The 27,937-nt window shown below is 39.6% G+C and overlaps 4 protein-coding genes across 4 annotated transcripts in view; 1 reads left to right on the top strand and 3 right to left on the bottom strand.

The window, feature by feature from the left end:
* The window catches only part of psme4a (proteasome activator subunit 4a), a 30,431-nt gene extending 12,030 nt beyond the window's left edge, over positions 1–18,401 (bottom strand). Inside the window, 16 exon segments of the mRNA XM_010792399.1 lie at positions 32–82; positions 85–130; positions 2,088–2,238; positions 2,559–2,623; positions 2,714–2,803; positions 2,912–3,098; positions 3,257–3,522; positions 10,143–10,235; positions 10,330–10,452; positions 10,798–10,872; positions 10,965–11,028; positions 12,279–12,428; positions 13,214–13,258; positions 15,978–16,094; positions 16,329–16,469; positions 17,754–18,401. Coding sequence (XP_010790701.1) covers positions 32–82; positions 85–130; positions 2,088–2,238; positions 2,559–2,623; positions 2,714–2,803; positions 2,912–3,098; positions 3,257–3,522; positions 10,143–10,235; positions 10,330–10,452; positions 10,798–10,872; positions 10,965–11,028; positions 12,279–12,428; positions 13,214–13,258; positions 15,978–16,094; positions 16,329–16,469; positions 17,754–17,950 — 1,861 coding nt within the window. The 5' untranslated portion in view covers positions 17,951–18,401.
* LOC104963762 (forkhead box protein P1-like) overlaps positions 1–27,937 on the bottom strand; it is a 924,791-nt gene that overhangs the window by 664,184 nt on the left and 232,670 nt on the right. The window lies entirely within an intron of this gene.
* Positions 1–27,937, bottom strand: part of LOC104963749 (mitochondrial import receptor subunit TOM40 homolog) — a 666,013-nt gene that overhangs the window by 594,617 nt on the left and 43,459 nt on the right. The window lies entirely within an intron of this gene.
* LOC104963739 (protein misato homolog 1-like) lies at positions 5,801–8,444 on the top strand. Its single transcript, XM_010792382.1, has 4 exons — positions 5,801–6,182; positions 6,276–6,428; positions 7,382–7,513; positions 7,602–8,444. Exons 1-4 carry the CDS (start codon positions 6,111–6,113, stop codon positions 7,803–7,805), a joined length of 561 nt encoding a protein of 186 aa, XP_010790684.1. The 5' UTR covers positions 5,801–6,110; the 3' UTR covers positions 7,806–8,444.

Consider the following 27,937-nt stretch of genomic DNA (forward strand, 5'->3'; position numbering starts at 1 on the left):
GATGGGCCATGAAGAAAGATCGAGTGGATACCTTGGAAAGCGGCTCTGCACATGTCAGCCCACCATCTGCCAGCTACTCGTGCTCAAAGATGTTGGTGGTTGCACAAGTGAACACCTTTTAAGGAGCAACCTGTTAAACAAGGGAAAAAATTAGTTCATATTTATAGTAGGGCTGTCAAGTTAACGCGTTAATACGCAATTTTCCTTTTAACGACACTCGAATTAATGTTAACGTGGATTAACGCATGTGGTATTTGTGCTCGGCCCGCCCCGTATTTGAGAGCCCAAAGGCTGACGTTGTTTTTAGTGGATGGGTGGGAGATCTAGCGAGAGATACTGGATACAAAAAAAAGTGTTTTAAACAAGCAAGCCAAGCACACAGCTGATCTGACAGGCCCCGCTCCTGCCGCTCGCTCGCGGGCAGACCACGCTGAAAAGGTGCCGGAGACGCCTGCACGCGGCTCTACGTCCAGCAGCAAGCCCTTTCAACAGCGATAGCTAAAATGGGTGACGTGTCTACAGCTAGGCCTGTCACGATAATTAAGTTTGTTGGACGATAAAATTTTTCTGGAAATTATTGCCGATAAACGATAATTGTCGCACCAGTTTAGACCATTTAGACATAATGATAATATATAAATAATTCCAAGGACATCCTTTCAAAACCTAACGTTTTATGAACATTCAACATTGCAAATGAAATGTGAAATATTATAATAATTATATATAAACAAATTAATATATAATAAATTAATTAAATCACCACAAAAAAACAATAAATATAAATAGAGTCCAGGCTGAAAACAGAGCTCTCTCATATAATATAATATATAGTATACTAATATAGAATAAATAAATAAATATGAAGCAACACATTATCTTCACAAGCAAAAACCTCCTTAAAACACCAGTCAAGTGTACAGTCCACTGTCAAAGACCCAGATGCCTCAACAGGCCATATCCAAATCTGTTTTTCTAAGTTTTCGAGCAAGGAACACCAACATGTTTGCATTGTCGGGCGGGGGCTCTCCATGTCCAGCGGCCGTGTTTGCTCCCAACTGGGAAGACGGAATGGGGTGGTTGTGTTTTAGGTGGTTTAAAATGCGTGGTATTGCCTGCTTTTGTCGCTACCTTTTTTAAACCAATGCGACACACCGCCCGGCTCATTCAAGTCCGTAGGTTCGCCTCGTTGATTTGGTTTGAATCCAAAGTACTGCCACACCGGAGAATCGAGATGTGTAGTTAGGTTTTGTAACCAATTCCATTTCACTTTAAATTCCCCGCGAGTAAGTCACACGTTGTCTCCCGCTTGTCACTATATTATTAATTTGGCTGCTACGCTGCTGCACGTGCACGCGGAGTGTCCTGACCTGGCTGTGTGTCAGCCCCGCCCCTCACAGCGCACCTGGCAGCCACAGCGCTCCAGGCTAAAATGCTGGTCACATCTTTATGTAAACGGCAATTTATCGAGCTCAGAAAAGTTATCGAGTCCATTTTTATTTATCGTACGATAAGTCAATTTATCGATTATCGCGACAGGCCTATCTACAGCTTGCAGGACAATTAACATTGTGGAGGACGAGGGACTGTGTGAGATCATTCGGATCACATCCAACGTGTTGACTGCACATCACAGCGCATTATTTTGACCCCTGTGGGAACTTCAGTCTCATGCTTTGACTGTTATGAAGACAGAGGAGCGGCATTTCGCCGACAACTCTAAACAGGCTTGTCTGTTTGAGCAACCGGCTCAGTGCAGTGAAGTACACAGGTTGGGAGAGAGTGAAAAGAGAGAGAGATGTTCCAGGTTGTTGTGTTGAGAATATTCAGGAGAATATTTGTCATTGTTGCATAAGGCATATTTGTCCACTCATATGTTGATAAGAGTATTGAAAAATATTCCTCTAAGGTACATTTAGAACATATAAAAAATGTGCGATTAATTTTTCCGATTAACTATGGACATCATGCGATTAATCGCGATTAACTATGGACATCATGCGATTAATCGCGATTAAATATTTTAATCAACTGACAGCCCTAATTTATAGTGCTCTGAAAAGGATGAATGAGATGTGACTCTTCACCTTGAAGATGTCCAAGGAGCACTGGGTGAGGATGGTGCTGAAGGTGGAAGACAGGCCGAGCTCTACCAGACTCTCCAAATGAGTCATCTTCTCTGTTTCTGTTTCCTCACGGGTTTGTTCCAGAGTGCTGCTGTCTATCAGGGCAAAGCATCTGTGCGAATGACAGAAAAGAGTTAAATTTTAAAGTTAAAATGTTTGGATACTATTTCACTCGGTATAAAAATCTACTCTGGTATAAGACGGTTCTTTTCTCGAGTCAGAAGCAGTGTTTCTTTTAAGTTAATATGTTAGTACTTTTGCTGTATCAAATTATTCTTTATTAAAAGTGGAGAATATTTAAATGATATTCAGATGACTGGACATCTTGTTTGAGCCATCACATGAACAGTACTTGTATTGTGGATAGACCTAATAAATCTCTCCTATCACAGCTGTGTCACTGACAGCCACTGCTGCTGATGCTGTTCTTACCTGTCCATGAATAGAAGCACAAAGTCTTCAAACTCTGCTGAGGCTGAGCACATCTCCCTTTCCACCTGAAAGGCATACACAAGATATGACAAGGTAAACCCAAGGACCATTCAACAACTTTTTTATTTAGGAGATGATATATAATTATGATTCACCTCTGTCAAGTCAGTTCTTTCATGTAGGGCGGACGAACAGTCCACCAAAGGCACAAGAGTCACAAAGGTAGCAATAAATTGGAATGTGATCTGTGGGGAGAGGAATGTTTGTATCAGATGGAATAACTTGTTCACAACCCTCCAAAAACACAGTGGGAGCGCTTTGAGAAGATAGAAGTGAATCACAATGGAGCTCACCATGCACTTGCTGAAATCATTTGGGTCAACGCCCGGCAAAGCCCTCATGAGCAGGGGCAGCATGTGAGTGGGCCCCTCAGGATAGCGCTGCCCACCTGACACTAGGCTCCGTGCCACTCCAATCATGCAGCTCAGAGTGGCCGTCAGCTGGTGGGGCTCTGTGAGAGTCTCCAGGGCCGGGTATGTTCTGTGGGAGAGACGGAGAACAGTTAGCCCTTTGTGTTCCTCTCCAAAAGCAGCCTTGTCTTTTATCTAAAGCGGGAAACCGCGCTCTAGATTCTGAAGAGGCAGAACTTGGGTCAAAGATGGATCATTGAAAGTCTGTCGTTTTCATAAAAGACTTACCTCTCAAGCACGGGGGGGATAACCAGCTCAGGCCTCATCAGAGCGAGGTTCTGCAGGGCCTGGGCTGCATCCATGCTGCCCGTCTTGCTGAACATGGCCAGCAGCACCGGCTGCATCATGCTCTCCACAAAGGCTGTGATATCCTCCTCTGTGAGCTTGTGGCTGTCTGGGACTGGTGTCAGCCATGTGGGCTTCCTGTAGCGCTCTCTGTGCAGCCGCCGCACCACGCTGGCTGGGAGACGCTGGAGCAGCCTCATGAGTTTCATCTGTTCATGAGGACAGAGGGAGGGATAGAGAAATACATGAGAAAGCAGTGAGGCTAACACACAGGTGGAAAGTGGACATCCTTGTAGTGGACACATGGAGAATTGGATGGTGTGTTGACAAAATGAGACACTGGATATATTATCTATGTGTGCTGTATGCATAAGATAAGATAGTACTATTGAATGGACAATTATAGAATCATTTTAGTACAGTCAAATCACTTGAGTATGAATGGAAATTCATTCGGCAAAATATAATATCACTTTGTTACACAGAGACAAAAGAGTGAGAATAAACACTTATCTGTTTTAACTTCGCCCTGGCCAATACAAAATCATCTTTTCATCTCTAATTTCTGTATGCAACGATTGGTTTGTCTTACTGAGAGCTACTGTAGTTGTGGTATGATTGTTGCTGTTCTGAGTTTGTATTTATTGCAATTTTCATTGAAAGTCACTTTTGATGAAACCATTAGCTAGATGAAGTTATAACAGCCACTTTTCCTTTAGCCAATAGCTAAGCTAATTCTCTGAACGATACAACCTGAAGTACTTTTTCCTCTTAGCTGTGGTTTCATTTCATGTAGACAGTTGTGCAATCAACTAAGTGAATGACCCTCTCACGTGTTTCCAAGCAACAGCCAAATATATGGACAAACACAGGCCCCTGCCAAAAATAAAGGTTTATGTATGAGGACACGGTGGTGCTTCGAATCTCGTATCGGTGGATCGTCATAACAGAGAGGCATTTGGCCCTGCTCCCGGTGACCTTTAATAGCATTGTAGGCCTCTCACTTGCAAGTTATTTCAGAAGTTGATACAGAGAATCAGGAAACTTGATTGTGTTGCCACTGAGCGCTTTGGTATGCTGTGTTAACTTCAGCCAAGTGAATGATTTAAACTCCCTGGTAGCAGTCATGCACATGTAGGTTGTTTATCATTATTCTCTTCTTATATTTTTTTATTTTCGATGTACGCTTCTGCTATATTTTTTGTATTTATCACAGAGAAGTACACGATCTGCTGACCCCACAGAGTCACTAACAAGTTATTCATGCAGAATTGTCAATGTTTTGACCTGATGCCCAACTAGGCCTGTCGCGATAATCGATAAATTGACTTATCGTACGATAAGTAAAAATGGACTCGATAACTTTTCTGAGCTCGATAAATTGCCGTTTACATAAAGATGTGACCAGCATTTTAGCCTGGAGCGCTGTGGCTGCCAGGGGCGCTGTGAGGGGCGGGGCTGACACACAGCCAGGTCAGGACACTCCGCGTGCACGTGCAGCAGTCAAATTAATAATATAGCGACAAGCGGGAGACAACGTGTGACTTACTCGCGGGGAATTTAAAGTGAAATGGAATTGGTTACAAAACCTAACTACACATCTCGATTCTCCGGTGTGGCAGTATTTTGGATTCAAACCAAATCAACGAGGCGAACCTACGGACTTGAATGAGCCGGGCGGTGTGTCGCATTGGTTTAAAAAAGGTAGCGACAAAAGCAGGCAATACCACGCATTTTAAACTACACCTAAAACACAACCACCCCATTCCGTTTTTCCAGTTGGGAGTAGGGGTGCAACAACTAATCGACTTAATCGATTAAAATCGATTACCAAATTAGTTGGCAACTAATTCAGTCGTCGATTCGTTGGTGACGTCATCACATGTGTTCTACACCCTGTTAAACTCCAAAGTTATCGCTCTTTTGTATGGGTACAGGAGACATTTAAAACATATGTCATATGTATTATTGCTACATAAACATTATATCGCAGTCTTAGTGTCGCCAACTCCGTTTCTAATATGCAATATGACTACAAAATGCGTCTATAATGTATTTTCGATCTTCCCAATTCAGACGAGAGATCTCTCCCCCGCCTGCTTGCGAGGGGGCGGGGCAGTTTACACACACACGCAGGAGATGGCGGAGAGAACGCGCTCCGAGGTGTGGTTAAACTTTAGCCGTCTCGATGTGGACAATGCTCGTTACCAAAAGTGCAATAACAGTTTATCATATAAGGGCGGTAACACGAGCAATTTGTCTAAACATTTAGCAAAAGTGCACCACATTCAGACGGAGGAATGCACCAGGTTCGACTGTCTTTCTAGCAGCTCGGTAACCCCCTGAATGTGGTGCACTTTTGCTAAATGTTTAGACAAATTGCTCGTGTTACNATTTGCAATATCTTTTTGGGCCGTAAATCAATATACTTATGTTATTATAATGTAATTTTAAGTTTGCACATCTTTATTTATCCTTTTTTCTAAATGTACATCTCTTCAGTTCAAACCCTGAACGCATACTGTCCACCTGAGAGGACATAAACAAATCTATTTGAAAAAAATAGATTAAAAAAAAATAAAGTTCAAATCTTGTTTTTCAAGCCCCAAGAGCAATAAAAACCCTTGGTACAAACATCCTGACTGAGGTTTTCATAATTCATGAGATAAACCATTTTCAGTAAATCTCGGTTTAAGCTGTCATTAACTCCTGGTCTCTCTGCATTTCCTCTCAGGGTTTCCAGGTGTTGTGTGACCTGGCGAATGGCTTTGCAGGCCTGGGGTCAAAGGTCACAGAGATGCTACAGGACTCCTATGGTGGGAGGGGCATCCTGACCTGGGGGTTAGCGCCTGTCAGTCACCCGGATTCAGTGAGTCACCTCCTCCAGAGGGATATTTAAAATGCAGACGTTTTGTAGATGTGCTTCTGTACTCACTTTGTCCCCCCCCCCCAGACCCCCCAGACCCCCATGAGGGAGCTGTACCACCAGCTCAACTGCACCTTAGGGACGGTGAGCATGGCCAGCAACAGCTCCTTCTTCTGCCCCCTCACTCTGAGGGGGGGGCTGGGCAGACGGCCCTCTGCTCCCTCTGCGTTCCCCTACCTAAACTATGATGTGAGTTTTTGATTTAATTTACCATGTTTTATCTGTGCTCTTTGCAAATGTACTTATCATTTTAAAGAGTTTTTAAGGGATATTTATAATGATTTACTAAGTTCTATTTGATCTTTTTTAATACCATTTCAATGCCTTATTTTGACAATTCTTTCTTGACATTTATCTTACTCAAAATTACATTAAATACATGAATGAAACAAACAATATGTGTCAAACTGTCTGTCTTAACTAACACTAAACGTGAATGTTAACACTCATAATACGGTTTAATTTCTTTAAGATTTTTAATTTAGATATGATAGGAAATTGTTAAGGGCGATCCCGACCAAAATGATAAGAATATTTATAAATCTATAACTTTAATAGTATCCTCTGCTTAGCCTATATATTTTTCTACTGTTGATATGTGTATATTTACTTTTTCTTGTTTCATTTTATAATGTTTAACTTGGGCAATGCCAAGTTTGAAGACTAATTCAACTTTATTCAAATAAAATTCTTTAAGATTTGAGATTTAGATTTGAGTAAGGATATGGAAAGGCTTAATATTTGTAGATTTCATATTTTAGGAATCATTGTAATTCAACTAGATGGTGGAGTTCACACCATAATTATAAAGACAAAAACAGTACTTTTTTTGAGAGTCTATCATGGCCAAGAGATTTGCAGTCAGTCATCTGAACATGAACATTTCTTCCACACGAGAGTGGGTTAGAAAACAATAGTCTAAATGTTTTTCCTCACTGTGGCCCAGCAGCAGCTCATTTTCAACCGTTATATATTAATTAATTTATATTCTAATGTAAATTTCCCTCTGCCCAACAGACAGCAGTTATGGGTCATCAATATTATTTTGTGTAGGTCTAACACGGCTGCAGTGTATGCTTAGGTAATGTAATATCATAAAATATATATAAGGAACTATCTGTGCTGTCCCTCCCCTCTCTCAGCCCTCCCTGTGGTACCACTCCTCCTCCGTGCTGGCCCTGGCCCTCGATGCCCTCACCCTGCCCTACAGGCTGCACAGAGACAGCGTCCCCATGTGGCAGATGGCCGACTCCCTGGCCGTCTCTGGCAGGAAGGTGAGAAACTGCTGCTGCATCATCCCTCCAATCTGTTTGGGATGATCATGCTCTCAGCTTTTAATGACGGGTCTAATATGAATCCTAGGTGGTGGCTGCTTACGGTGCGGTTCCCTTACCCATGATGCAAGGCAGCTCTCTCCCTGACGCCCTGACTGCCTGCACAGAGGCGTTGCCCTGGAAACCTCTATCAGCTTGCCCTGAACCCGACAACGGGCGATTATATGGCCAGTGGGCGACGCTCAAAGGCTACGAGGGACAGAGGCTAACCAGGTCTGAATTTTCTTATTAAATGAATAATGGACAGTGTTTTAATGTATTTTAAACCTTCACAGTGTGTCATCATTTAAAAAAGAGTTTTTGCACTGCTGTAGAAAACTGTCCGGCCGCCTGCACCTGCCTGGTGTGAAGTTGATTTGATGAAAGGTTCTTGATATATGCTAAGGATATTTATACATACATAGACGGACATCAAATATTTTCCTAACCATAGAACACTAACGAACAATATCACCATTACTAAAAAATACTCCTCATCAAAATACATTTAAGTACACCAATACATGGCAAATGGAAGTACTCTTCTACTGTTTTCCTCTATACAACGTCTCATAAAACACAAAAAAAGGAATCATTGGGGGATCACTAACGAAAAGTTCCTAAAATAAATAAATAAAGTCGCTGGGAACTTGTTCTTCGGTCCTCCCGTTCCTGGGACATGTGAGCCGTGTCCGGTGAAGGCACTGTCTCCCTGCATGTAAAATCCACCAGAAAAATATTTTACGCTCAATCACTAACATCGGGTGAAAATAACCCAAACACGTGCATGTTGAAAAAAACAGGGATGGGAGCAGGGCAACACGCCTACCCTCTGGACCAGTGGTTCTCAACTGGTCAGGCCTCGGGACCCACTCTTTCCTTTGTCAATAAATCGCGACCCAAAATTCTAACCACTCAAATCTATTCAACAAAAAATCGTGCTGTAATATATATATATATATATATATACGCTTTTTTAGCATACAATATTAATAAGAGTCAAGTACAGTGCATATATCCCTTATATCCCTTCACAGAACTAAAGAATGCTTTTAAAAAAAGGTTTAATGAGATGATGGAATCAAAGCTGAACTGTATAACATTAAAAAGGCCCACATGCTGAAAACCCATCCCCAGCAGCGGGGTCTGGGGAGATTCTCCCCTAGGAGGTTTTTAGAAATACTAACATATAAACTACGCATTCTGGTACACTCTGAGAAGAAAATAAATAAACCTATTACTACCCGACATATTAATAATATTTGATGCCATTTTTTGATTTTTACTTTGTTCTGACAGCTTGCTGCTCCTCACAGAGAGAAGAGCAAAGAGGAGATAGTCTGTGTGAATTACTTTAAATTGTGGGTAAGGGTAGATAGCCCCCATTGTTCTGTGACCTGTCAATCATCAAACCGGGGGTCATATTTCATTATGTGTTCATTTTTATCTGAAGTTGTACACATGGATGTATAAAGAGTAGTTCTACCTCAAAGTTATTCTCCGTGGGGACTTCCGGCAACAATCTTGATTCTGATTGGCCAGAAGACTCGGAAAAACATCAGCAAAGATGTTTTATTGAGAAGATGATCACTACGTGACAGAAGTTTTAAAAAAGTTTATGGTCTCCGGCATTTCCAGTCAAACGGCTACTGCATGCGTAGTTAGAAAATCGGGCCTTCAAAATAAAGATTTAACTTTTTTCAAGAAAAAACTCGCACCCACTCGAAATGGGTACCCACCAGTTGGGAACCACTGCTCGAGACGTCAGTGAGCAGCCTCAAGCTACCCAAGGACCCCCGAAGCTCATATGAACCCAATCACATGGTTGAAAATCACTGATGTTAGTGTTCTAGGGTTAATAGATACAATATACAGCCATTTATTGGAACATGTGCACCAAATGTGTCGGGTTCAGGGGTTGACAATATGATAAATCAGACTGATCCCTGGTTTTAGGCTGAAAAAGGGATACACTGCGTCGGATAAGGACAGTTACCACAGGGCTAAAGAAGTCTTTGAAATTAAACCAAAAACAACCCTTAATTTAGAGTTTTTTAACAAATAAGCGGTCCTTTTTTAGCTGAATTCATTTCATAGTTACCGTATGCTTTTAGTATTTAAATTACATAAAGTCAAACAGTTTCATCAAGTCAGGTTACTTTACTCAACAGTAAGGAATTGCAAACAGGATTACACATGGAAGATATTAAAAACAAACAGGCAGGCATTTACCCCTTAAACCAGGGGTGGGGAAGCTTTTTCCTCTCAAGGGCCATTTCAATTTTTACAACATCCTTCGAGGGCCGTACAAATTATTGAACTCAACNTTGCAATGTTGAATGTTCAATAAAAAGTTATGTTTGAAAGGATGTACTTGAATTATTATAATATATTATCATTATGTCTAAAATGGTCTTAAAACGGTGCCGACAATATTATCGTTTATCGCAATAATTTCCAGAAAAATGTATCGTCCAACAAAATTAATTATCGTGACAGGCCTATGCCCAACAACACAGCTGTGAAACAGTCAACATCCCTTGTTGTTTATAATTCCACAGTCGTCCAAAAGAAGTGTGAAGTGACTCACCAACCAGCGGCCATGGTTTGACGGGTGGAAGAAGGATGTAATACTGTTGAAAAGGCCACTGAGCTGTTCCTGAGCCTGCTTGCTGGGTCCTCCCTGAAATGAACACAGTAAGGGTCAATCTAGCAATACACTTTACATTAACAGTGACTTTCTTAACAAACACATCATTTCTGAACAGCAAACTAACCAGGAGCGATGAGACCCAAAGCACCACATGGCCGATTTCGTAGGCATTGGTGACATATCGTGCTACCATCATCTGACTCGTGCCCACAGGGAGATTCAAACTCCTCAAGATTCTTGTGAAAATCTGAAATGTGAAAAGCAAAAGCAATAAGGGTCTAATAATTATTTTTCTTGGAAAAAAAAGTCCTTAACATATATTTGGAATTAACAGGTCATGAGATAAATAACTCGTACTAGTGATGTCAAAATTCATGCATCAAAACAATCCCTCAGTCGAAACAGGCATGATGCAAGTCACTTCCCTTCAGTAAGCAACACGGACACTTGATAGGTTGCTTATGTCACAAGCACATGTGAAATACACACCATGTTCCCAAATCATAAAGGTCAGACAACACATTCAAATTCTAAAACAAACAAGTACTACATTGAGTAATGGGTGATTATATAAAAAGAAAAAGGGACAAACCTTCGGGATGTAAGGGTCCCAATCAATGTAGCCGATGTTGTCATTGGACAAGCGAGCAAAGAGATTGACCAGATGCTGCAGAGATGAAGGAAAACATGTTAAACTGGGAAGATAGAAGTACTGACTATTACACATTCAAATGTCTTTCAGACAAATTATCTACTCACCATTTCCCAGCTTGGAAGATTTTGCACAGACAACCATAAAGCTATGAACTCATCGAACCACAACCTGTCGGACAAACAAATGGTTACAAGAGAAGAAGAAAACCCTACAATGTATGAACATGTGACATTTAACAGATAGGTCAGTGAAAGTAAAGGATGGGGGAAGGTTGGCTGGTCATTTTCATATAAAAGCCTAACAATGCAGTTTTTGTTATTAACACTCTTCTCTGGCGAGGTAAACAGGTACACCTGTCTACAATAAGTTTTGGTAGAACATTATTTGATGGGTTAATATGTTTGATATGAATCCCATGACACGTCATTTGGCATAACAGGTTAGAAGTTCAGGTTTTTACTTATAAGTAACACAAACCCATGTTGTCAAAAGGATCATAACAGCCACTCTGTTGAAACTGAAGCATGATGCAAGTCATTTCCAATCGGTGACCAAGAAAAGATCCTCAAGGAAACGTGATAGTTTGTTTCTCTGACAAGCAGCATTGGCAATGAAATACACACCATAGTCAGGAGGTACTATACGTACACTTGTGTACAACAAGTTAGGGCAGTGCTTTTCTGATGGGTTCATAATTCGGAAAAGGTTTCAATCTAAAAGACCTATATACTTTGGTATTGGATGTTTAGGATTATCAGGAATATAATACGGATAGTATTCTTTTGGTAAAGTTACAATGATCTTTACATTTAAGATAATTTAGAAATGTTGTCAGTGCCTGCTAAAATGTGTCTATGGGCTGCCCAGGCATAAACGTTAGACAAAATATAGGAAATAAATATTCCAAAAACTAAATAATGATGAATAAAAATTGACTAAATCATAGTTATTTACAGAAAACTTCAGAGAAAATGTTAAGGAAGTTATGGATACGGAACATATAGTAGAAGCTAGTACTTTCCTGTCATCCAGATACACCTACACTTTTGAAGGCATACCAGATGCTACTAACAATTGTTATCAATTCATTTCCATGCTTAGAGAGCCCACTTATGGGGCCAGCATTCCTGAGGCCAACTGCTGCTCATCCCAAAGGAGTTCTATTGGGTTGAGATCTGAGAAGCAGATTACTAACACTGTCAAAATCCTGGAAAGATCTTATGACCCATTTCCACAGTTTGGAACGGCTGATGTTCAATTGACGAGGTTTCTTTGTTTGGTTGCCAATGAAAGGATCCAGCAAAATTGTTAAAAGTTGATAAGTGCTAACTTTAAAAGCTAAGCTACTCGCTATAAGACCTTTTTAGACGGAGAAATCTTGGATCTTCACATGTCGGAAACAATGAGAGGTTTCTTACTTGAACCCCTTGCAGTGCAGCTCTGGAGGCAGAGTCGTGGGTAGAAAGAGTTCAAAGTAGCTGATGGCTTTTAGCATTGTGACATCAAAGGGACAGAGGAGTGGTCTCCATTCATCCAGCATCTCCTGAGAAGCAGACTCCGGAAAGTATCTGTATAAACAGAGAGAGAATAGCAATTAGATTCACCAGATTATGAATATAGACAACAATCCCAACAAGCAGAGCATTTTGAGGAGTGCTACAAAAACATCACACACATCAGATTAATCTATGATGACTGGATTTTACTATTAAAAGAGAACCCTAAACTACATTTGTATAAAGTAACAAGAATAAGGACTTAGGTGATAGCTTCAACCCAATAAAAAACAATGGTCTTCACGTTATAAACAAGCAGTGACTGGATTTTCAATGTTCACAATCAGTCCAAAAACGTGACATAACAAATCATACACCCGACATATTATTATGTGCTTGAGCACGTCAGGTCACATAGACTCCGTGCGGTTTCATCCATGCGAGGCCTTGTAAAAAAATGGTCACTTCCAACCATTGCTACTACCCCTCCCCCCCCACGCCTCACCAATGATCAACAGCGTCGCAGCAGCTGACCGCAGCTGACCACAACTCCTCACGGTGACAGGAAACTCTCACACAAGACAGAATTAGAGATGATAGGATTATCTGCCTAAGTACAAACTGAGGGACGAGTCCTAGGAGGCTCCTAAGATACCTGCAGGGGCGCTACTAGAGGGGAAACAATCAGGTAGCTACTGGTGGCAGGAAAGCTTTGGAATTATGAACACATTGAACTCTTCCTTATCCTTATATTAGACTAATATACCGCTAATGTTTTCCTGCACATACCCAAAAAGGAGCCAAAATGCACATAGAAGAGACAGTTATAGAAACATCATTAAATGAGATGTACTTACGGTCTGCAGCTTTTCACAAGTGTTTTCAGCACGTTTTCCACAGAGCTGTAAAAAACAGAATGACAGAGGAATGTTATGGCATGTCAAATCCACCCCGCCAGAAACAGTGATGTTAAACTATCTCCACACCAATGCAACTTGACTTTGATTGCATGCACACAGAAACTTCTTCAAACGCCTGAGTGGTGTACAGTGAACGAGGAAACCCTAGGATCTGGTGTGAAGTGAGAAAATCCTAATAAAAAGTCATTATTATCGGACTGTAATCAATTCACGGATAATAAAGTGCCAATCGTTTTTTCCTGTTGACCTTCCTGGATGGCCTCGCGCCAATATATGGATTCATAATTCAATTAAATATTCATTCATAATAACACAAATATTTCAATTCGATCACAGCTCGAACAATTTCTCAAGAGGTGGTTCTGGATTAACGACTAATTATAAAATGTCTTGCACATCACAAACTCCTGACATGATTATCTTCACAACGTCACATAAAGCTCCTGACCGATATAACTACAGCTTTTGAGCTCCCAGCCCACAATCCCAACGATCTGTTTGCATGCAAGCTCAAGCCATGCCTTGTTGGAAATGCCCGGCCAATTCCACTCCAACAACTAGTCACTTATTTTCAAAATATTTACTGTCTTCTTGTAGATGGCATCCTCTACATTTAACATTCTAATAAAACTTGAATTATAGGTGACACTCAAGCAGCTGACACTATTTAAGTGCATGACTATATCTCAAATGTTTAGCAGTGTAAGCCTGAAACACACCAGCAACAGACCAAGTACCAACTCATGCACTGCAAATCCATTAGCAAGAGCTAGTCAAACCGAGTGTCCCATTACAAGTTGCTCAGACACTCAGAGGCCGAAAGGAGCCCAGACTACACTATATGACCTTTGTATCCGAGTTTAAGTGAACTCTCGTTCACCCTAAAGCATTCCAGGAGAGGAGGAACGTGTTGAAAATGCTGCGTCGTACTGAAGGTATGGCTAAGTAGGGAAAACAACAAAACTAAACCGAAAACATATAAAAGTAATACTAATCCCACTGGTAAGCAGCATATAGAGCAATTCATGTTGCATATAAACGGTTTACTTCCTAATATTTTTTTTATATTGTTACTTTATTGCTGCCACATAACCCGCTATAGATAGAAATAAACTACACTGTCGTCTCATTTTGGATATGGGGGAGAAGAGTAAAAAAATGTGTTAGCTGCAGTGCGACAGTCTCCAATATGAGTGAAATGTTAACATTGCTTAAGTCTTGACTTTTATTCTGTCACAATGTGGGGTGTCCAGTTTTGGTTTTCACATGCAATGTATACAAAAATAATAAAAACAAAAACAAGTGCCTCAAAAGATGAATTCAAAGTAAAAACACAAAGAGAAGTATTTTCCTTACCACCTCTGAACCAATTTTATCATTAAGTGTTTAGAGGATGAACGAGGCCTTGGAGAACTGAATGTGAAAGGAGACAAAGGCATAAAGAACACATTCAGCACACAACAAAGTGCCAATAACTGAAAAATATGAACATACTTTGCATCACAATTTATTATGCCATTTCAGAGAATCAGTTTTGTGTGCGTTAGTAGAGTTTTGAAAGAGTTGAGCTGGAAATGAGCCAAAGTAGCCTGCTTTCATCAGCTGTAAAGTAACAGTGACGCGTTAAAGAAAAGGGTCAATGTTCCCATAGCACCATAAAAGAGCACCTCGCACTGCTTGCTGCTACATCTTAGGGACTTTATAAGGGTGTTGCATAGAATAAATCGACAACTACTTAGAACTGCTTTCTAAAACTGTGTATGGGTCATAGTGGACAGTGTTCCCTGTATAAGGTACAGTTATGAAAAGGTATGTGGCGCACAAAATGTTCCTTTTGTTTCCCAAGAACTGGTCCAATCTTGCAAAGACAATAAGATTTTAGTAGAACTACTGAAACCCATAAGCGAAGAAGAATGTTCAAATTTCCCTTGATATATATAATAGTATCCATGTCTCTAAATGATTACAATATTATGTGTGTACTTTAGAGTTGTGAGAGCACCTAATTAACAAAGTGACCCTAAATGTCAAACATTGATTAGACTTCCATGTTATTAATACACTTATTAATACAATATCAAAGTCTTTGATTATGGATTAAATATATGTGATATAAAAAAAAAGGCATTTAAAAAAGGGATGGGCCTTTGTGTGATACTCTAAGAACATCAGGGAAATGGTCATGTAAGTATTGATTAGTGCAAGCCAATAGAGGTATTCCCTGTTAATGATCAGTTCCAAGAGAAAAAAAATCTTACCTCCAAGAACATTTAATATTCAGTGACATCAGTCTAAGTCGTCAACATTAGCTTTTCCAACACCAGAAATTCTGTCACTTGATATCTTCTGTTTTTCCATGATGGGAATGCATGCCAAAATGATTGTGACGTTTTTCAAAAATATATGGATTGAATAATTACTTCACTATCAACAGCCTAAAAAGATAATTGGGGGGGGGGGGGCGCATTCTAGAAATCCTGCTCGTGATTGATGACTTAAGTGTAATTAAAACAAAGGTCTTGTTAATGTCCAAATGTGGCAAATAAACTTATAGTTTCCTACACATCCACCTTCCGTGAACATTTTAAATACAGTGAACAAACCAGCCTCGCCAAAAGGTCCATTGCATTTCCTCAATTATTTGATTTAGCATGAAGCAACACAAAGTATCAACAGCAGCAGTGAATAACTGAGGGCCTACTTGGGGAACCAGTTGAGACCCAGATGCTCTGTCTTGGAGAAGAGAATCCTGTCGTACAGCTCATACAGCGGTCTCCAGTTCAACTCAAGGTCCTCCCGGGACAGTAGCTCTCTTTTCCTGCAAGATGAATCAGACATGCAGATAGATGAGAATAACACAAAGAGCCTAGGTTATCATACAGCATCACTTTCACAGAATTGATATCAATGGTGAGGTTGCAGGGTTTTTAGCATTTAACTTAGCTCTCACAGAAATCCATTAACCCTAGATATTACATGTTGCTTTGTATTTAAAGTGCATATTTGCATTGTGAACACGTTTTTGAGTAGAACAGTTGGGGCACAGTCTTACTTGAGGAGGTTGATAAGAAGCCGAGCAAGGCCCTGCATCATGCTGATCTCCAGTTTGGGGATCGTCACTAGCTCGTAGAGCAACTTGATGAACAGCACATGGTCTTCTTTGCTGAACTTCCGCCCATACAGTCTCATATACCTAAATAAAAGATACATATTAGGGATAATTGCTCCAGTTTGAACATGCATACGTTTTCAGTGCCCCTGTGAGTAGCATGAACAACATTAATGTATGGTGCTTATGTTCCCTTGTGTGTAAAAACATGAGTAGAATAAACAAGAGCAGGTTTTTAAAACACAACTGAAGCGGCATAAGCTATGTTGAGACCTTTAAAAATGACTAATACATATTTCCATCACTGTTAAAACGCTAAAAAACTAGGGAACAGAATCTGGGTCAACTCAACAGTAAACTTTCCGTCTCTGAGCCGGCAGTGACTCACATTTGTACAGAGCATTGCACCAGCACTGGGGACTGAAAAGGATTAAAGACAGCACAGCAACCAAACACATTAAACAACAGTCTAATTATGTACTGTACTATGCACAATATGTTATCTTCATCTTTATTATTAAATACCTATTAGATCAATTCAAAAAGGTAGTAACACTATGTTGGGATAAGTTGTGTTTCATGAAAAAGAATGAACAGTATGCCATGACTCATCTGTTTAGCATTTAGCATGTGAACAAATAACAGATGATGATGATCTCAACGTCACACTGAATATCAAAACATGTGTGTTGTTTGAAGCAACTTCACAGGAAGTGAATGAATCCATAACATTAGAACGTGTTATTTCTATTTGAGATTTTACATTTCCCCTCTGTGGGACCAATAAAGGTATCGGATTCTAAGATATTTTGTAAGTTGTCTCCTGACCTTAAGAATAAAAAAAAATGTCAGTCATAACACAAGCACAACTTTAATAACAATAAGGTACATTATGCTACACTGTCTGTATCTGTTTAGTGTAAGTTGTTTGAAATGTACTTGTACTGTATGTCTGTATTGTATATCTATGTGCAGGATCACAGGAAGATTAGACCCAACAAACAACAATATAGTGCCTGGGTCAGGTAGTGTATTTTACATTTTTCCCACTAATTATGAAGCCCAGATCGTTTCTTTAAACAATGGGCAGTTTAGTTTCAAGGCACAACATAACACGTTATCGAACATCTAGAGTTAAGCCATAAACAAACATTATGTTCGTGACTTTGACCAGAATGTAGTTGCAATAGGAACAAACTGTTAGGCAAGCAACACTTATATGTTCAATGTCAAATACACATGTACAGAGAGATATGTTGCACAATATGTTATCAGGCTCAAGATCAGAAGTTTTTTTAAATGTGTTACAAATACAACATTTAAGTGAGGGTACCAAAGATGAACATTAGCTACTGTACTGCTACTTACGTGGAGAGTTTCCTTGTCCAAAACAGCACACCGGGCCATATCTCTCTGAGCTGTACAGCTCGGCACAAGTTTCCTTTTATTTTACTCAAAATATCATTTGATTCATCATCTAGCTTTTCTGCATAGGGCAGAAGTTTGTTGTATACGATGTCCTTTTGAGGAACAAACCCCAATGTGTCAGACTGTGCCTTTTTCATATCACAAATTCCAACCAGCTAGCTTCACTATGCTAGCGAATTTTACTGTGTCTAAGTTCCTTCGGCTTCTCCGTGCACGTTTTTAATGCTACTTGGCTAATACGACGGCTACCAATTTCTCTGCTAGCTACCTCTTAACAGTGAATCGTTAGGATTGTTATGGAGTGAATAAGTTGTGAGATTCACAAGTTGATGACACACTAGCTAGTCATCTAGCTAAAGTTAAGTTAGCTTCCTTATTAACAACAACATTAACAACGTCATATTTAAAAAAATATTAAGGCCAACGAAAGTCACGAGTTAGTCCAAATAATGCGTTGGCACCCGAATTCCTCTTTTTCGGTCAACGTAATCCTAAAACCTGACAACCAGCTAACGGTATAGCTAAAGTTAGCTCTCTACTACAAAAGCACAGTCATAACCCAAGGACTGTGAACGTCGACTGATTCATCCAACTACGGCAAAGCAGAGGGCAGACGACACCCGGCTACAAGCTACATAACACACCCGTCATATCCGCTAGCTACTGCTAAGAACTACACTTCCCAGCATTCCCCTCTCCATTCATGCTTTTTATAACTGCTTATCCTTTAGCCACTCAAACAGGATGACATGAAATCCACTTAAGACCTAGTGTCCTCTGGTGTATTTCCTACAGCCACTGCAGTAGCATTTATTTGCTGTTCGTATGCCGTATTAAGACAGTTATAAGCTCATGTAGGACATTTTTATTATTATTATATTTATGAATTAAACAAGACAGTTTAGCAGTATTACTAGGTAAATGATGAGGTTTCTGATTGGACTTCTGCTCCAATGAGGTCCATGACCTCCACAAATAGTTATGAGTTTAGTACATTTTTGCATTTTTTTACATATTCAACTTAAATGCATTTTTTTGTTTTGATAATACGTTTATTTTTAAATAGTGACAAACCAAAGTAAATGTAGACACCCCAGAGTTAGGCAGGCAATGGCTGCAACTCTATTCTTTTTATATATTATTTTTGCAAAATTGTGATTGAAGCAGGCTTATGCACCTATATTAACAGGCTTATTCATGGAATAGCATACTTTTAACATTTCAGTATTGTTTAATGACTTGAAAATCAAATTCATTTATAAATAAACCTAAAATTACAATTAAAAAAAGAAGAAGTCCAATGTGGAACTTGCCAATGTTTAGTAGCCTATATTGTGAATATATAGAAAACATATGCAAACAAAAATGCTGATAATACTAATGTTCATATTTGTAACTTTCCATACAATCCACTGATTCAACAATTTGTAGTTCTTGCAATCTCCTGAGAAGTAACAGAGGGCACATGAGCACATGAGCACATGCAGCGCTGAGTCCAGTAGAAGTGGTTGCCACTTTGTTCCCCCCTTCAACCAAACTCATTCAGAAGGGCTTGGCAGCACAGGGTTAGGAAACACCTGTTATTGACTGCCACTACATCAGTGTCATGCTGTATGTATGATGACCCTCTTCCTCTTGTTCTAAACTGCACACATGACAGAGAAACACATGTTTGTTAGCTTCCATTTGCAATACTAGGGATGTGTTTTCTAGTTGCCTGGGCCAAGTTTGTAGACAAACCTGATTTGTAGTTCAGATACTTCCAGTATTTAGCATCTGAACAGCAAATACAACTAGAGAATGCAGTTCCTGAAGAGATTGCTAGTGGGAATGCTTTATGCTGAAAAGCTGACGCTGAATTGCTATTCTGAAATGTAATGTGTAAGAAGAAAGGGAAGAATTTAGATTGAAATGATAAATGAACACTGGGGGAATGTGGGATAAGAGAAGAAAATAAAGTAAAAAAGCTTGGAAAAGCATCAGAATATTTGAACTGGAAACTATTGAACACCCTTGATGAGGAATGATCTGTCTTCATGGCAACGGTATTTGATGACACCCCATAATACGCTTAGATGTTTTGATGGCTGCATCGTTAGCAAACCTGTGAAGTTTTGGGCCGTTTGGAGCATTTTCACTGAAGTTATGAGAAAACCGTGTTTCATAGCGAGCATTGTGCTGCTATGGCAATGGCATTTGAAGAAATTTCAAAACTGTCACGTAGATGTCTTCACGGCTGGACTGTTAGCGCACGTGAAGTTTGAGCACTTTTTGACCATTTTCATAGGAGTTATACAGTAGCAATATCGTGTTTTACGGCGAGGGATGCGTTGCCATGGCAACAGCTTTTGAGGAAAACTCACTAATAGCACATAGACATGTTGAGGGCTGGACCATTAACTGTCATCTGAAGTCTGGTGGTGTTTTGACCATTTTCATTTTTTCAGTGTTTTGGCGAGGGATGTGTTTCCATGGAAACAGCCTATGGTGAAATCTCAGATTTGGCGTAGAGCTGTTTAGGGCCGGACAATTAACCATTATCAGAAGTCTGGTGCTGTTTTAGTCCATTTGCATAGGTATCAACAGTGCCGGGTATCACAACAACATCGTGTTTTATGGCGAGGGATGCATTTCCATGGAAACGGCATATGATGACACCCCATAATTGACGTAGAGCTGTTGAGGGCCGGACCATTAACCATTATCTGAAGTCTGCTGCTCTGAGCATGTCAGTTGGAGTTATGACATCATCGTGTTCCATGACACAGGTAGCAGCAGACTTCAGATAATGGTTAATGGTCCGGCCCTCAACAGCTCTACNATGGATGTGGATACAGGCCCAAGCTAGCACAAATACACACCTTTATGTACCTCCTGTTGTCTTCGGGTCAAATCTGACCGATTTACTACTTTCATCAATCATAACTTTTTTGTTTACATTCAATTGCATTAAGACTTTATGATATCCTTCACAGTAGACATTTGAACATTTAAAATGGCTGATCACCACTTTCATTGAATTTTGGATGATTTAGTCAACTTTGTAACACCCATGGTGTTCCCGGTCAAAAATGACCGCCATAAAGAAAAGGAATTAGTAACCATCCGGATCAGATAAAACACACACACAAACACACACATACTCTAGATGTGTCCCCCACCCCTTATGTGCCCAATCCCCCCCTGTGAATCACACCTGGCACTCACAAACACACAGAACAATTTGACACATTTCCCGCTCTTATGTGCCCACCCCCCCCACATGGATCACACCTGGCACACGCAATATATGTTCAGTGTCTATTCTTTGTATATTTACTGAAGTTCTTCATGTATACCAGAAGTCTGATACAATATGTACAGTTTGAAAGGGTTTTAAATGAAATTTGGTGATGATTAATGGTTTTTGTGTTAATGTAATAGCAGTTAAAACAGGACCGGTCAAATTTGACCGCGAACACCAAAGTAAGGGGGGGGGAAACGAAGACAATAGGAGGGTTAAGACAAGTTATATTAGCAGCTGAATGATTTACGCATTTATTATGATGAGAAGTAATGTCTTTTTTTTAATTAGAAAAACAGGCAAACCAGGACCTTCTTTCCACTGTAAAAAAGGTTACATATCTGCACAGAAATGTAAAAAAGACCCAGAATTCATAACTGATATTTATAGTTTCATTTTGAGTGATGACGCAGTATTAAATTCTTCATAGCACTATAATGGATATGGATACAGGCCCAAGCTGTCTACTTGTTAGATACCAGCAAATTGGGACCACATTGTTCCAAGACAGTGATGAGTGAGTAAGGCCACAAAAACCCAAAGTGCATCATGGAACAGCGTTACTCCAAGGCCTGCCATCTCCTGCTGAATCCTGATGCACCAGGGAATTACATTCAAACTCTCAGCAAGATGAATGATACTGATGATGGCACGTCCAGTCTGCCTGTCATGGAAACTGTTTTTTAACCATGACCTTCTTCAGTCACACCACAAACTAACACTTCTGTTTGCTCAAAGATGATTTGTGCCTTATGTAACTCTCACAACGCTCCTAGAAGGCTTATGTAAGACTACAGCCTCTGCCAAATAGTAGCCCCCTTCAAGAGTTAAATGGAAGATGGAGCTCATACTTACAATTGATGCCAAGCCAAGCTAAATCTCTGCAGTATGGGTCAGGTCTGAACGTCACTCAGTCTGTCGGTTATGTTTTTGACTCCATTCACAAAGGTTCAAAGATTTTTGTAAGTTTTAGTGGAACTACACAAAACACGTTTATGGGTGAGTTTTTGAATGCCAAAAACGGTTCCCTTTCAATGACAAATATAATTGTAAAGAAATATGCCATTTTCTGAAAAACAATGTCTGTGGTTTAAGGCAAACTTTATTTGAATGAATCACACTCATTGTTATTGCCTATTGAAGAGGGAAAAGCAGAAGTTGCAGACTGTTGTGTTTTTACCTGTTATTTTTCACAATAGTCAGGATATGGGTAAAACTTCTTCAATGGTTTCCAGTTTTGATATCTAGTATACTTACCAGTTTCTTATGAATGAAGAATCTATGCGTAGGTACTTCACACATGTTGACATTATCGACGTTACATCGTATTATAATACATATAATAAAGATAACATATTTTGTAGAAGATAGGACTCTTAAAAAGGATTTGACAGTCCGTTTTTTGAAAGTAAGATTTAAATGGACTCACCTTGTTCTGTGTAATGCAGTGGATGGATCTGCTGTGAGCATCAGGGATCGCTGCGGCAACACAACCCCTGTTCATGTCAAATACCTGGATGGATCGATCAGAACCACAAGCTAGAACAATGTCTGAGACAGCTTTTAAGAAAATGTATGATATTATTTGTTTACATACTATAGGTGTGCTGTAGGCAACAAAGACACAGATTTCTGTTTAACTTAATTGTGTGTTTTTAATGATAAACCAATAAATCCCTAATTGATATGGTAAATCCAGACTTAAAATATCCCATTTATAATAGTTTTTACTGTAATCACTGTATACCCATTTTCCACTCCCAAACATGGTGGTGCAAAATAACTACAGACAGGATCCCACGTATCCTGACGCAGCTCACACCAGTGGATTTATTGTAAAGTAAATGCATCGTAAAAACCTAAAAAGGGGCAGGAACGCAGACATTCCTTAACAATTTAAGACACCTAAATTATTTACAGGTACAGTCTGCAGTGTTTGCCCTGAGGCAACACTTGTTCACTTTGCTCTCCACAGCATCAGTGCAGTCTACTGTATAGAATACTTCCTGCTGCAAAAACAATAATACCAAGACAAAAGGATACAAGAGAGGAAATCATTGATAGCAGACAGGGCAGTGATGTCTGTCGCTGATGTTGACGTTATGCATTTAGCCAATTTGACGACACTCCGTTGCTGATACCTGATAAGAAAAAAAAGAATCTGCATCAGTTTCTAGACCAATAAAAGAAACCAGATGATTAACATTTTTTTTATTTTTATACAAGTCTTTTTATTTCATTATAGTGTACAGTAATCGATGCCATTTCATTTATATTGTAATATCACAGTACACTCACTACACTTCCCCCTCCCTCCATGCCCACACGGGCGAAACCAAAAAAAAAATGCTTATCAATATAACTTAAACAACAGAGCCATGAAAATAAACATAAAACGAAAAAAAAAAAATGATGATTAACATTTTAACACATCTTAATTGTTGTCTGAGCTATACGGCTGTTGGAGAAAATGCACTACCTTTTAGGAGGGATTTCTGATTTAGTTTTTATTGTAACAAATCATACAACTAACACAAGGGAAAGATGAATAAGCAACATGCACTGCTTAAAGAGGAAATGCAGATACTCAATTGTGATTTCCCTAGTCTAGTACAGTAAATAGGGCCTGACAACACACAGTCATGTACTTTTGGTGGTAACGAGTGTCAGCAGTGTGTGGTAGCAGCTAAATATAGCCAGACGGCCATCAAATCAGTAACAAATCTAGCTTAAGCAACAAAACCTGCTTCCTACATAAACACTTGCATGTCTTACTAAAGATCAGTCCTTTGATCTACAGTGTATGCCCCTTTCATCTGCATTGCATTGCTGTTATAATAGATGTGGTGGCCATTATTATTAAGGCTTGAGATGAAAAGTGGTGGGTGATTGGTTTACATCTCTGAAAAATTCCCTCTGTGGCCTGCAAGTGCTTTTAATCTTCTCTTGGGAACGGCACTCAATGTGTCAGTGTTACCATGTCATCAAGAGTGTGATCCTATTGTGCAGCTTTGAGGTTGAATGGAAGCCCCTGTGACTGTGTAACCACATTAGATGTATTTAATGTAATGATGCTTCTCTAACACGCCAGTACCATGCCTCAATTACATTTCTTTCAGCTGTTCTATTAATGGTTTCAAGGTGTTACGGATTAAACAAATACTAGAATGGAAGAAATACAAACAGTAACAGTATACAGTGTTCATATGGAAATGTAGTATTAAACCTATATGTTTTGTTTGTACATTTTAATATCCTTTATGGCAGTCCACTAAGATGTTGATGTTGTAGGTTAATGAATGATTTGAGGCTGGGCCAGTAAAAGCTTATAGACTTCTTTTGACTACCCAGCAGTGACTGGAGTGTTAAATTGTATGAAAAAAGATGAGAGAAATTTTTGCCGGACTCTGTCCAGCGTTCACAGTTTTGTCAGTGCATCTTATTTTCTATATAAAATAATAAATGAAATGAAGTTAATCCAATTCAACAGCAATAGCAAGTTTACTCACTATAAGTATAAACACTGAACTATTGTGATTGTGCCCTTGTGATTACCTTTTGATGTTGTCCCGTGTGATGTCCACATTATAAAGGTACAGGTATAGAGAGGGTCCAGATGCCAGAAGCAGAAATTTGTCGAGGTAATAAAACTGAGCACTCCTAACGGGTTTGGAGAACATACTGTTGCCCTAAAGCGTGAAAGGAAGAAGACATAAATTAAACTGATATACTGAAAAGATTGAGACATTTATGATGCCAGAGCATATACTGTAGTAATGACAACTAAAAATATAAACAAAGAATATAACAAAAAATAAAACATTTGTATCAAATTCTCTTGTGTGTTTCTATCATTACATTGATGCTAAAATAAAGACTTAGACCTTAAATGGTTGTTTCTAAATTGTTTTTGTCTAACTTGGTACTCCATGTTGCCTGAAGGTGATTTAAAGCAAAGTCACTGCTGAATTACTAAGCAATAAAAAGCTGTAAGAGTAAGTGCTGTTCACTGCTATGGCTTTTTAATTTCTCAAATTGATACCTGCAACATACTCAGATAAAGTACTGTCTGTTTTCTCCAGGCATTTGCCAAGAAACCACAACACTTCCAACTCAGATTAGTGGAAAGAAAGACTAAAAGATTATCCAAAAAAGGAGCGAGTGAAGTAAAGAAATAGCATCCAGTAGGGCCTTAACCCCCAAACTGTTCAATGTTGTCAAGATAACAGAAGCTAACATTCAGGCCGTCATGTCAGAACGGTTTCTCTGTTGACTTATCTCCCACCTATCTGACCTCTGAAGACTTCCAATGACAATAGACTTTAAGAACACTAAGTGGTCATTTGTGGTTGTTTCCTTTAGAGGTTTCAACTGTACAAAGATATTTGTTATTCTGGCTAACCCCTCCAGAACCCTTGTCCCGACATTTGTTGCCAAGTTCTTTCACAAGAACACAGAGCAGTCAAAGGCTGCAGACCCCGCCAAGCTCAAAACTATCTCACTAGGACAAGCGGATGGTAAGCATCAGCTTTAGGGAGACCCCAGATTTAGTTTGCGCTTGGCATGGGGACAAAGACACACTTCTGACTGTCCTATTGAACGTGATACCCAATGAAGTAAGGAGGGTCTGCATATGATCAGTGTTTTGGACGCTCTGAGTCCAGCAGATGCTTTGCATGACAAAGGGACCGTCTCTAAGCCAAGAAACCCACAATGTCATCATCCCAATTCATTTCGTGTTTGTCTTTTTTTTTAATTCAGAGAGGATATTCTTATTAGAAAAGGAAAAATATACACTTTAACAATAAAAAAGGCTCTGTTACAAAGGTATGCCAACTGCGAATGCATTACAGACAAAACAAATGAGATAATTTGCATAAAAGCATATTTTACCCTCATTTCCCACTATATAAAATAGCGCACCCTACCAATCCACCTTCAAAAACATTATTAATTTATTATCTTACTTGATCCCAATATCTAATCTTTATACTTTGAAAGCAGGTTGCTGAGAACAGCAAATGAAAATAATGTGCATACAGTAGCAACTACTTTTTACTGTCATTCAAGTGTGGCATCGTTGCCCCATTTACAACACTACAATTGGGGGGAAATCCTTCTAGCAATCATAGCCGTCTTTGAAGAAAGGAGTGAGGCTGAACGGCATGTGTCTGTACTTATTGTTTATCCTTCTAAACCAATTTGAGTTTAAGACCTTCAGAGTGAGGACATTTTTGCAATATGAGCTCACTCTGGCTGGTCCTTATTTCACTGATTTTTATGGGCTGAGGGAAGGTTTGATTAGGTTTAGGGATGGTTGATAAGATTAGGGTGATAGGGACTAAATTAAAACCCATAAAAATCTAAATGAAGACCTGGCGTCTTTTCATGAATGACAGGACATTTACCATGATAATGGCAGGCTCTGTGCTGCCATGGGTCCAGATTCGTAAGGACTGGTCTTCTGACGCACTCAGCCACCACTGTCTGTTTAGGCTCCAGCTCACACTGCCCACTGGCTTGTCATGCCCTGCTTGTAAAGAGAGAAGTTTGAAGTGAACCTGGAAACAGAGTGCGGTTGTGACATTTACTTTTATAGTGCTGCAGAGCGAAGAGAGAAGGCACACAATGACCTACTGGTCACCTCAACTCCTGTCATATTATCTCTGGCGCCCCCTTGTGAAGACTTTGTTCCCGCTGCACTTCAGCCAGCAAGTGCGAAACAGATGCTTGACATGGATGAATATCCTCTCTTCGCCTGTCAGTGTTTACTGCCTAGGATCGCTGGGTGGCAGACAGAACTGACTGCTCTTGGTAATGCTTAACTTTTTAATACCGTGTGAAATATATTGAGGAATTTGGTGTCCAAAGACGATGTGCTCTTTCATCTATCATCACCTAGGTTTTACTGTCTGCAAAAATCAAAGACGGTATGTACTTAATTCTTGCATTGGAATATAACCAAACCATGCTTTTCCTGGTAGAAGACTATGCTTTATCAACCATTTTGACAGTGATAGCTTAGTAAGTGAATGTTTGAATGTTCCAGGAGTCTTTCATCTTAAGCCATGGAATCTGTTTCAAGGTATTTTAATCACAGTATCCCAAATAAGGCTGACCATGCTGAGGATGGCGTTTTAAGTATTAATCCTCCTTGTCTCTTCAAACAGCAGGGGCAACATCTCACCCTTGGCTTGCTCTAACATATGAATATTATCTGTGAGGAGTTTATTAATACATGAATAAATCAATAGAAAAAAATATCAATACGATAAGTCCTTCTATTGGCAAAGACAATTAACAACATGTAAATGCCTTGAGGTGAGTGAGGGCGAATACTGTTAACCCAGAAGTTTTTACGGTATTGATACTCAGGACCACTTCATGCACCTGTGTAGACAGTTGGGTTGCCAGTAAGGGAGGACTTGTACAATAACACGGAGCTGTCGCCAAGACCACACAGGATTTGTTTCCCGTCACCTGGGAGAGACAGAGAAACACAGAAACGTTTTATTAGGATATTTCAGGTAACAGACCATTTATTTAACAGCAGTAATACAAGGAAGGTGTTTTGTCTGAAATAGAAACATCTGTCCTAAAATATAACATAAATGACATTATGTTTCACATATTATGGTCAATATTGCAGCAGCCATATTGTCTCACCTGAATACTGAAGGCAGTGGACTGACTTGTTGGCAATGCTTAGATGAGTGTGTGGAATAGTAGGTGCTGCACTGTCTGCTGGGTAATCTCTGAGGAGTAAACCTCTACAAAAACATCAAAATGAGTACAATATGTTAATCAACAATAAAATGTGATTAACTTCTCAAAATTGCAT

Source organism: Notothenia coriiceps, unplaced genomic scaffold (assembly GCF_000735185.1).
Source record: "Notothenia coriiceps isolate Sejong01 unplaced genomic scaffold, NC01 NC01_scaffold00036400, whole genome shotgun sequence".
Classification (NCBI taxonomy): Eukaryota; Metazoa; Chordata; class Actinopteri; order Perciformes; family Nototheniidae; genus Notothenia; species Notothenia coriiceps.

Bases quoted from the DNA above. Each gene is read 5' to 3' on its own strand.
- LOC104963739 (XM_010792382.1), top strand. From the start codon at position 6,111: ATGCTACAGGACTCCTATGGTGGGAGGGGCATCCTGACCTGGGGGTTA. The intron at 6,183-6,275 runs GTGAGTCACCTC...CAGACCCCCCAG, and splicing joins CTGTCAGTCACCCGGATTCA to ACCCCCATGAGGGAGCTGTA. The intron at 6,429-7,381 runs GTGAGTTTTTGA...CCCCTCTCTCAG, and splicing joins TCCCCTACCTAAACTATGAT to CCCTCCCTGTGGTACCACTC.